This window comes from Austrofundulus limnaeus, unplaced genomic scaffold (assembly GCF_001266775.1).
Source record: "Austrofundulus limnaeus strain Quisiro unplaced genomic scaffold, Austrofundulus_limnaeus-1.0 Scaffold85, whole genome shotgun sequence".
Lineage (NCBI taxonomy): Eukaryota > Metazoa > Chordata > Actinopteri > Cyprinodontiformes > Rivulidae > Austrofundulus > Austrofundulus limnaeus.
In genome coordinates this window covers 1,462,339-1,473,777 of record NW_013952487.1, presented here as the reverse complement: position 1 = coordinate 1,473,777, position 11,439 = coordinate 1,462,339, and the positions used below count along the sequence as shown (strand labels likewise).

Sequence of the window (11,439 nt, the reverse complement as noted above, 5' to 3'; positions counted from 1 at the left end):
ACACACACACACACACACACACACACACACACACACACACACACACACACACACACACACACACGGTCAGGCACAGCGGTGAAATGACCAGCGAGTGGGGAAGATGCCCAGAGTTGGTGTCCCACCTTATCTTCATCAGACCTCCCAGGCCTGACCCAGAATCCCCCAGACCTGCCACCCAGCACTTCCTCGGACCACATCAGTGATTACTGCGGCCCCGGTCGCTCAGGTGGACACACGCTGTGTGACATGATGGCTTTGGCACCGTGGGCTCCTGAGCCCGGTGGCCCGACTGTCAGACCAAATATCTGAAGAGGAGATAAGAAGTTGTGGACAGGAGGGATGATAGACGGAGGGATGAGAGGGGGGAGTGAAACACAAATTACACAGGAGTTAAATTAAAAGTGTCCTTTTTTGTAATCAAAACTSAACAAAAAGGAAGCTGAAGTTTGAAATAAGTTTTGCGTACAGGAGCATGAATTATGAGATTGAAATTAAGCCTTCCTTAAGATTGCACCACCCAGAGTTCAAATAATGACAAATTTAGGGTTGTTTGAGTCAAAGTTAACATAAAATTACAATTTATGCTGTTTTATATCACATGATTTGTCAGCTGTGTTGTGAATGAATGTCAGCTGCTACCTTTCCACTCATTAAGTATAAAACTCACCCTGCTTTGGCTAAGCTGAGTTAGCTGTGGCGGCCATCTTGAACTGAGTCGACTCACCCAGTGGTTATCTTCTGAGAGTTTTACTGAAATAGATCCAGAGATTCATCAGATATTTGGCAGACTTAAGGTAATATATCATGATCAATGCTCAGACACGACCACACCAAATTTTAGCTCAATAACTAAATTAGCTCAGGCTGCAGAGTGAAGACCCGATGTCTAACCTGAGGACAGTGACCAGGAGAGGGCAGTGGAAGACAGGAAACTAGAGTCACGGGTCAGATGCGCAATGGTGGAAAAGTGGGGGGAAAAAGATCCTGAACAAACAGAAACCATCAAAGTTTTTATTAAGTGATGATAAAGCTGCTCATTCGTGTTCAAACACAAAGCTGATCTTTAAAAACCTGAAAAAGGTCAGATTGAGGTGAAACAGAATAAAACAGCGAGCATTTCAAAAACAAACTGGAGAGTTCTCTTCAGTTTTCTTTGGAAAATCGGTCCCATTCATAAGGTTTTGCATCATAGAGGGTCTGCTCAGTGTTTCTGTCAGTTTCCAAACTGAGCCTGATTCTCCTGGAATGACTCTAACAGGCATCTGTCATCCTCTCTTCCTAATTAACCTCATTACGGATCCTTTTTTCTAAAACAGAAACTGGGTTCGATTGGTGTGACTTGGCCCTCAGTTTATGTGTATTCCTGGTTTTTTGCCCACAACAGGACAAAGCAATGAGTTGCAAAGCCAAAAGTCATGTCAGCACTGGAGAATAAAAGGGACACAAGAGGTCCTTTGACACAAAAACGAGGATTTGGCTCGCCACTGCCGCTGCGTTTGGGATGAGAGTCTGAGGATGGAGCTAATTGTGGTGGATAGAAAACTTTGGCAGCGCCTGCTTCTCCTATCAGACGCCAACATTTTTTTTTTTTCATGTGTGGATGTGTTCTGAGTCATGCATTCCTGACTCTTTTGTCTGAGCTCTCTCTGCTCCCTCTGGGGGGGTTTGGTGGAAATGGACCGGCCATCCGACTGCCAAAAACAACCTGATTGAGTTGTTTTTCACCAGAGACGCAGAGGTCAGAACATTACAAATCTTATTTAACTTCAAATGTTAAAACGTGAGTTTGGATGTTTAAAATAAACCAAATCATCCAAAATCTCGTGAAAAGAAACAGATTTCAGTATTAAATGTGATTGCTTGCCTGAGAGTGAAGCTCTGAAAGGTTCTTTTGTTCATCCAAACTCTCTAACTGAAAAATTAGAACGTTACATATTGAGTAAAGAACATGATTCTTTTGCGTCTTTCTTCTCTGCATATGCAACATATACAGTGGGTAAAATAAGTATTGAACAAGTCACCATTTTYCTCAGTAAATATATTACTAGAGGTGCTAATGACATGAAATTTTCACCAGATGTTGGTAACAACCCAAGTGATCCATACATACAAAGAWATCAAACCATAAATGTCCAGAAATGAAGTTATTTGTAATAATGTGGAATGGCACAGGGAAAAAGTATTGAACACACTTACCGAAATTTATCTAATACTTTGTACAAAAGCCTTTGTTGTCAATGACAGCTTCAAGACGCCTCCTGTATGGAGAAACTAGTGGCATGCATTGCTCAGGTGTGATTTTGGCCCATTCTTCCACACAAACAGTCTTCAAATCTTGAAGGTTTCGTGGACCTCTTCTATGAACTCTGATCTTTAGTTCTTTCCATAGATTTTCTGTTGGATTCAGGTCAGGTGATTGGCTGGGCCATTCCAGCAGCTTTAGTTTCTTTCTCTGAAACCAACTGAGAGTTTCCTTGGCTTTGTGTTTGGGCTCATTGTCTTGCTGAAATGTCCAGCCACGTTTCATCTTCATCATCCTGGTAGATGGAAGCAGATTTTTATCAAGAATGTCTCTGTATATTTTTCCATTCATCCTTCCTTCACTTATTTGAAGTTTGCCAGTACCATATGCTGAAAAACAGCCCCACACCATGATGTTCCCACCTCCAAACTTCACTGTTGGTDTGGTGTTTTTGGGCTGATGTGCAGTGCCATTTGACCTCCAAACATGATGTGTATTCTGGGATCCAAACAGTTCAATGTTGGTCTCATCTGACCAGACTATATTCTCCCAGTATTACACAGGCTTGTTTAAATGTTGTGCAGCAAACTTTAAAGGAGCTTCAACAWGCTGTTTCTTCAGCAGTGGAGTCTTGCGTGGTGAGCGTGCATACAGGCCATGGTGGTTCAGTGCATTACTTATTGTTTTCTTTGAAACAATCGTACCTGCTAATTCCAGGTGTTTCTGAAGCTCTCCACAAGTGGTCCTTGGCTCTTGGACAACTCTTCTGATAATTCTTTTCACTCCTCTGTCAGAAATCTTGTGAGGAGCACCTGGTCGTGGTCGGTTTATGGTGAAATGATGTTCTTTCCACTTCTGAATTATGGCCCCAACAGTGCTCACTGGAACCTTCAGAAGTTTAGACATTCTTCTGTAACCGATGCCATCATTATGCTTTGCAACAATAAGGTTGTGAAGGTCTTGAGAGAGCTCTTTACTTTTACCCATCATCAGATGGTTCTTGTGTGATACCTGGCCATCATTTGGGACTGAACCAGCTGATATTAACTTGCACTGACAAGGGGCAGGCTTGCTTTCTAATTACTGAGAGAGTTCAGCTGGTGTCTTGTCTTTCCATGCCTTTTTACACCTCCCTTTCTTCATGTGTTCAATACTTTTTCCCTGTGCCATTCCACATTATTACAAATAACTTCATTTCTGGACATTTATGGTTTCTTTGAATGTATGGATCACTTGGGTTGTTACCAACATCTGGTGAAAATTTCATGTCATTAGCACCTCTAGTAATATATTTACTGAGAAAAATGGTGACGTGTTCAATACTTATTTTACCTGCTGTATGTTAACTAAATGTGGATTTAAAGCTAAAAACTAAACAAAACTTAATAAAAAGGATCAAAGTGTGAGTGTGCACTCATTTCTTTGTTATGAAGGGTCTGAAAACTTCCTCTAAATACAATTTTATTTTACAACTGAATAATTTCACATTTTGTTGTGTGATTTTGTTTTTAGGGGCTGTAGAAACATATTTAAAGCATGATGCTGCTTTACATACGTTTCCAAATCAAAGAATCTTCAGTCACATCAATCAKCTTTATAGTTTCCTTTTTCAAGTCGTAGCAAATATCTGTTCTTCGACAAATTATTTATTTTTATCATGTTACAAAATGAGTTTTTTGACAAAACTGAGGAAACCCAATAAGCAATAACATTAGAGAAGCAAGCATTATGGCTGATCAGTTTGGGTTAAATGTTATTTTCAAACTGTCTGGAGTCGATCGCACTGAAGCAAAATTAATTTTGTTAAACACTGATTTTTTAAATATGCATTCTAGTTTTTGTTAAGAGATCTAGGGTATTTCTGTATCTAATTGTGTAATTACTTACCTTTATGTGTCATGATTAAACTGTGATTAATTGATCTGCACTTGTGAAGGACTCGTGTCAAGACAAGATTAGTTAACACGTGCCTATCACAGCAGACCAACATATAATTATTTATTTCTCATTAGAATAATAGACTGTTTGGTCACTAGAGAAGACCCTCCCAATCAATGTTGATAACCTAACAGTCATGTTCTTGGTCTGTGGGAAGAAGCCGGAGTATACCCGGAGAAAACCCACACACACACACAGAGAACATGCAAACTCTACCCAGAAAGGTCGGGGATTTGATCCAGCGACCGTCTCACTGAGAGGCATCTGCTCTACGAACTGAGCCAACATGCCACTCAAAGTATCACAAGACTGAATAAAGGTTTGTATTTTGGTCCAGCTGAAAGTGTTTGTACTTTTTTTCTTTGCAATTAAATGTTCAAGTCCAAATCTGAATTTGTCTCCTGGTTCGTGTCTCGCCTCTAGTTAAATGTTCACATTTCTTACAACATTATTCACAAGTAAGAAACACTGAAGACGGCTGTGAATCACCACAAAAAATTCATCCCAAAGGTCAGACTGTACATTTCAGCACTCCCTCCACAAGGCTCAGTTGGCAGGTTAAAGGTTAAAGGTCATGATAGAAGAATTAGGGAAATGCTGAACAAATTGTTTAGAAAGGTTGCAGCTGAAAGCCCCTTTTTCTTTAATTAAAATGTGGCAGCATGTCTCTCAGAGAGATAAGACCAAAGTGTGGATGTACAATGAAGAAAAGCAAACAGAACATCAGTTTGGGCTCCTCACTGAGTCAAACTCCTCTGCAGACCAAAGGATTCTGGAGTAAAATGGATGCAAACCTTCATGAAATGAAGCAACGCTGCAAAAAAAGAGTGGGGCAGAATTCCCACAATTCAAAGTTTTCATTTTTGTTTCCTGTTATTATTTTAAAACCAGACTTTATTATTTTTTTTTTTAGTTTTCTTATTTGTATCAAAGCCTCAGATGTTACAGGACAATCAACCCTGAAACATTCCCGGACAGCAGGAGCAGAGAACTGGAGCCCCTTCAGGCTGAGGGGGCTCTGTATTTGAACGTGGCAGCAGATAACCAACAGAGGGTGGTGTTGCATTGCTGGTCTGAGCTCAGAGGGTCATCATTCAGAGCTCATCACTCCACCACCTGTCTTCCTGCTCTGCCTTTCATTACAGCATCAGAATCAAACAAATGGCTTCTTTAATGGATGGAGCTGACATTAAGACTTGATGGCTTCTGTTAAAAAGAGGCCAGCAGCTTTTAGAAGACTTGGAAATTTAAGGTACAGAGTCTTCTTTACCTCTGGTCCACCTTCAGTCAACTGTGGTTAAAGCTAAAACATTGATTTGTATTTATCATAATTTGTTCAAAAAATATAAATGTAGCTAAAAAAAGGCTTTTAACCCCACAATGAAAAACTCCTCGTGAATAAAGAATGCATGCTCATAAAATCTCATGTTCGTGTAGGTATTTTTTTCAGAAACATCCCACTTTAATATTAAAAAAAGCTTCTGATTGGCTGAAAAAGTGTCTAAGGAGTGAAGAAACCATCAAGCATTCCTCTCACAGCTCACATCCTCCTAAAGTGCACATTTGTTCCTCCCTGCATTCAGTTTAATCTGCCAGCCTGCATCCCGACACATAAACATCAATATTAACAGTTTAGTGGTGAACAGTTGTGGGCAAAGTGATCTTAAAACTCCAAAGGACACCTCCACGTCCCCCTAATTAAAATTTAACCACCCAGCAGATACGATGGAGGGGAAGGAGGGAGAGAGAGAGAGAGAAAAAAGAAAAGGATTATTTAACATTAACATAAAACAAACAGGCGCATATATATATGCAAATGAAGAGAGGATGGAAGCAGGATGCTATAACTCACGCTGATGGCCTTTAAGTGAGAAATCGTCTCTAAAAAACGTCCTGTAAGAAAGTGGGATGATGCACCTGTCGCCTTTCTGACTAATGAGCCAATCAGGCTGCAAGGACAAGGAGCACATCCGGATACTGATGGTGGCCCGGAGTGTCACTTCACTCCAAAAGCTTCCCTGATTCTGAGAGAGGGAAGATTTTACAGCTTCATCTGATGAAAAAAAAAGAATCATCTGAGTAAAAGTAAAAATAAAGGATTAATATCTGGGAGCATTTACAGAAAACAGACTGAGTTCCTCAAACCAGCTGAGCATTCTGAATTATGCAATCAAACATTAAAAGCTTATAGTGCAGCCTGAAAGGGTTAACTCCAGTTTTCCACATATGCAAATCTTAAATGCGGGTATGCACCTAATGTAAACAAAACACTTTTATCAATGTAATGTAAAAATCTGAGTAAATGCAAACAAAATGTCAAAACAGTCAGACGTCTCCATCTCAAGCTTTCCCACAGATGTCCTTGTGACAAACACGCATTTTATTTTATATTTYTAATTTAAGAACATTCAAAGGATAAAACAGAATTTTGTTTTTAACTTTGTTTTTTTAACTCACGTTATTTGTTTATTTTTTTAAATAAGAGTCTCTCCAAGGCAGAAAGCTCTCAGTCGCCTGCTGTTGTGACAAAAAGCTGCACAGATTTAGTTTCTGATGAAATGACTGCAGGTTGTGTTGGACAAACCTGACATCCTTTCTGTTTCAATAAACATGAATGAATGTGCACACAGCAGGAGGAGGGCAGAGGCGGCCCGCGTTAAATAAGGATGGTATTATTATTTTTTTAAATCATGATTAAGAGAAGAACAGAGGAAACCAAGGAGAAGCTGTTGAGTGCACGAGGAAAGGAAAAATGAGAAGACCTTCAGGCCTATAGAGCCGACCCCAACACACACWTACACGCGCGCGCACGTTCTGCACTCAGCAAACTGAAAGTGACAACAGCAGATTTCTGGTCATTCTGAGAAATCACTGCTTTAAAATTTGCGCAAACAAACAAATAAATAAACAAAAAAGGTTCTTTAGGTGGGGTCATATCATTACGTAGTGGGGGGTCCCAATGCCTTTTATTTTTATTTTATTTGCTGAAGTCGGAGTCTCCTGGTTTGTCCCCCGCAGGGAGGAGTGTGAGGAGAGCTGCAGCTGCCGGGGAGGAAGGCAGAGATGCTGCTTTCTGTCACTGGAGCCATGAAAAACGCGCAGGTTTTTCAAGTCTGAAATGATAATATTAATAAATATAATTTAATCCCGCGAAGAATAACAGAAGATCTGATCTTCTCTCTGCTAAAACTCACTCCTCTGAGGCTGGGTTTGCCCCTCAGCTGATCTGACACCAGTGGGTCACAAACCTGACACCTTCAAATCACCTCAGACTGAACCAGGCTTGTTCCTCTGTCCAAACTCGTTAGTGGAAATAAACAGAACAAAATCAGTTACAAATTAAAAACACGCACGCGGGTTTAATCAATGAATGATCTGGATGTGAGCGCGTGTGGTCAGTTGGAATGCGCGCGCAGCAGGTCCGAAACTGACAAGAACTATTAAGTAAATTTAATTTAAATGATCCATCATAAATAATTTCCTTTTAAAAAAAGACGCATCTTTGTTGCGTTATTGCGCACGCGCAACAACGGTGACAATTATAGCATTAATGATAAATAAAAATTAAGTTTGTTGTTTTTAACAGATGAGTTTATTAATTCCGCTTCCTCTCCTGCAAACCAGAAACCTTTAACTCGCCTATAAACTTGAAAGTGAACGTGAAGACGAGCACGCGCACAGTGTCCGGCAGCGCGTGGAGCAGGTGTGGACGCGCCTCGGGTCACTTGAACAGAAAGAAACTCCGCTCAGTCAGATTTTCAGCGGCGGAGATGACTCTGACCAGTGCTGCCGCGCGCGCCACACACCCGAGTGAACGTGTGTGTGTGTGTGCGTGTGTGTGTTTGTGTGTGTGTGTGAGAGTGTTTGTGTGTGTGTGAAAGCTACCACTAGTCGCCCCCAGTGCTCTTCAGTCTCCACTCTCCCTTCTCACCGCGCACTGAACGTCACGTCCGCACTTGAACTTGAGTTTTCTCCGCTCAGAGAGCCGCTCGGAGGCGCGTGCGCGTCGAAGGATGCGAGACTCGCTGGCAGCACAAAGAGAGGAGAGGGTGACAGACCGTCCTCAGACCAGTGCTGGGCTCTGACTGGCTCTGACTGCAAGAGTTAAAGTCTGAAAGGCCGGCGCCGACCACTTGGCGACATCGCGCGAAGCGCCGAGGAGAAGGACTGGATTTTTCCACGCGCTCCCTGACGCGCAGTCACCTGGCTTCTGCAGGACCGGACAGGGTCCAGGTGTCCGGACAGTGGACACAGACTCAACACAGACTGACCATCAAGAAGACGCGCGTCCGTCCATCCCTCCCCCCCTCTCCTCTCCTCCTTTTCTTCGCGCTCCTCTGAGGGATGGTGTGAAGCAGCGGGAAGAAGAGCCGGACTCTCCCCCTCCCTCACCTCCACGAAGGGAGGCGCGCAACCACTTTGGCACCGAGCTCCGTGCGAGCGCCCCGGCGCCCAGCGCTGCGCGTCGGCCGCTTCCCGCAGAAAGCAGCGGAGGGGTCAGTTCCAGGGCCGCGTTTTGTGGGGGGAGGCGGCGCCCAGTGGTCAGCTTGGGGTGACCGGCAAATTTYAGAAGCAGCTGGGCCAGTTGGAGAAGAGCAGCAGGAGGAACGGAGCAGCAGCAGGAGGAGAGCCGACCTTTCCCGCGCAGCTCTCCGGGCAATGCCAGTGTAAATGCCAGGGCGATGTCCCGACGCAAGCAGGGGAACCCGCAGCACCTGTCCCAGAGAGAAATAACGCGTGAGTAAACCCGCACGAGCGCACACCTCCTCTTCTCACAACCTGAGCTGATTTTATTTAAATGTTTGCACAAAGTGAACAGTGTTTGTTAGACTCGGATCAGAAAGTTTGTCCACTTTTTGTCCACTCTTCTCCTGATTTCTTGATGAAAACGAGTCAAACATCTGAAAGTTCCGATCTKACCAGTAAATAATCCGCTGGAGTCACTGGAGCGGATTATTGACCCGGTGAAGAAATGTCTGCAGCTGGAGGAGCTGCTCCGTCCCAGACTCGGTCCGTCCACCGGCCCGGTTCTGGTCTGAGCTCATTTATGACCTGAGCCCAGGAGAACACACAAACAGGTCTTTTATTTTACTTTCAAACGGCGTTTTGTCCATCTAATTTAAATCATTTTAATCCATTTTACGCACTTTACTAAATCCATTTTACGCACTTTAGTAAAGTTTATTTCAGGTTAAAAAGCAGATTTTTGAGACATAAATTTAGGAATAACTTTAAAAAAATCATTATGTTTATAAACCAAATTAATAATGGAAATATGTTACTAAATAAAATAATTCCACACAATATGTTTAATTAAAGATNTTTGTCCTGATGGGTAAAAATAATGATAAATAATAAAATTCACAATATATTTTTTAGTTTTATAATGTCACCTCCACTGGCCATAAAGATTCCTGAAAAGGCCCCGAAAAGCCCACGGACCACCAGTTGATAACCACAGTTGTAGCTTGTTTTGCGGCTCCAGACATATTTTATTAGTGTGTCGAGTAGCAGAAATGGCTCTTTTGATCGTAAAGGTTGCAGACCCCTGTGTTAGATAAACSTGTGTATTTGTCTGACTGGTTCTGTTGGTGAACTCTGATCCAACGTTTTGACAAACTCTTATCCAGCTGAATCAGAAACTTCTGAAACCAACATCTGARCCACCCCGTCTCTTCTGCTTCTCTTGGTTTCCCTTCAGCAGAAGTCGAGCACCCAGATGGCGCTCTGCTCTCCGATACGCCGTCCCCCCACCTGCTGGGCCTGCTCCCCCACCCACTGGACCCCAGCTTGGCCCACACGCTGCCTCCTGGCCTCCACACCGACCACGACCTGCTGACCTGTGGCCAGTGCCAGCTGACCTTCCCGCTGGGCGACATCCTCCTCTTCATCGAGCACAAGAAGAAGCAGTGCCAAACGCCGCTGCTGCCCAACGGCTGCTACGACAAGGTGCACGACCGAGGAGGAGGAGGAGGAGGAGGAGGAGAGGATGAAGAGCAGCTCCTCAGCTCAGCTCCCTGCTCCAGTTTGGAGGTCATGTCAGAGGGGATGTCAGGGGGAAGCAGCAGGTTAGGTGTTTGTCTCTGCAGCTCGGTGTGACCCCTGGCTTTCCGTGCACGCACGCACAGGTGCGCGCACACTCACGGACCCATGAATGCACTGTGAGCCGAAATTGAGCTCTGATTACCAAAAGCTCGCCCGGCAGGCCCGCGCCTYGTGAAATGGGTCACTCTGCGCGCTCCGCGTGATTCTCAGAAAGGTGAAAACAGAGAAGACGCGGGGAGCCAGCCGGGTGCAGGGAAACATGGAGGCAAGAAACCAGCTTCCTGTTTGCAGAAAGGCGCAGACACGGAGCTGCTCTTTGATTTATCCACGTTCAGGCTCCAATTACGCAAAAATTATCCACCTGTTTCACGTTTCAATGAAGAGCGTTCTTTAATTTCAAAGAAATGACGCAACACACTTCCTAAAACAACACTTTTTGTGTGAACTTCATACTAACTGTCATGTTTATAAGTTGGGGGAGTTTGGTTGGTGAGAGTGAATTTTTGAGGCCTCAGCCACGAACCTCACAGAGATCTCTTAACGCGTAACGGTCATCCTCCAAGTCTCCTTCAGAATCCAGGAACGGATTGGCTCCGGATCCAGCTGCTGAATGAATCCTGAATCATCTGCATGTTTTCTCCTCTGCAGTGAAAATGGAACACAGCTCTGCGCATTTGAAACAAATCCACTCATCTTCACCAGAAACAAAAAAAGTAACAAAGTGGACAGGTTTTTTTTCTCTCTCTCTCTCTGATTTGGTGCACATTAAACAGTTGCTCCAAGAAGCTGATGTGGTGTAAAATACAGCCGCGCGCGCACGTCTGCACGGAGAGCTGCGTGTAAATTTCAGTCGCCCACTTGAGATGCTTGTTTTCTTTGGCTTGACGGAGAGCCGCGCGCGCTGCTCCGGCTGCAGACTGTTTGGGATGAACTTCAGTGCTCACACTGCTSCAGGGTTGGTCTCGTGAAGGTTCTGACTGATTTCAGCAGTTTAAATGCCACGTTTGAAACCAGGTTTTATTTCTTTGAGCGAACTGATCCTGTAACTGTCCGTGTGCAGATTGTTTTTTTGTTTTTAATGGAATTTAAATCCAGAAATGTCCATGGACGCACAGGAACGGGTTTCCAGAACCCGAGAAGCATGTCTGAACTCATTCCACACACACACACACACACACACACACACACACACACACACACACACACACACA

General features: G+C 43.7%; 1 protein-coding gene and 1 long non-coding RNA gene across 9 annotated transcripts in view; one reads left to right on the top strand and one right to left on the bottom strand.

Moving 5' to 3' along the window:
- Positions 1–8,203, bottom strand: part of LOC106519982 (uncharacterized) — a 12,690-nt gene extending 4,487 nt beyond the window's left edge. The window contains exons 1-4 of one of the 4 annotated variants that reach the window (XR_001310497.1): positions 8,115–8,203; positions 895–987; positions 671–753; positions 126–308 (exon numbers count right to left, since the gene is read on the bottom strand). This is a non-coding gene — a long non-coding RNA (uncharacterized LOC106519982). Of the gene's footprint in view, positions 1–125; positions 309–670; positions 754–894; positions 988–8,068 lie in introns of all 4 variants that reach the window. The other 3 variants (XR_001310496.1, XR_001310499.1, XR_001310498.1) reach the window with 3 other exon arrangements.
- Positions 8,162–11,439, top strand: part of bcl11ba (BCL11 transcription factor B a) — a 45,257-nt gene continuing 41,979 nt past the window's right edge. Inside the window, exons 1-2 of one of the 5 annotated variants that reach the window (XM_014011861.1) lie at positions 8,162–8,920; positions 9,885–10,166. In XM_014011861.1, coding sequence (XP_013867315.1) covers positions 8,866–8,920; positions 9,885–10,166 — 337 coding nt within the window. In that variant the 5' untranslated portion in view covers positions 8,162–8,865. The remainder of the gene's footprint in view (positions 8,921–9,884; positions 10,167–11,439) is intronic. The other 4 variants (XM_014011863.1, XM_014011860.1, XM_014011862.1 and 1 more) reach the window with 4 other exon arrangements.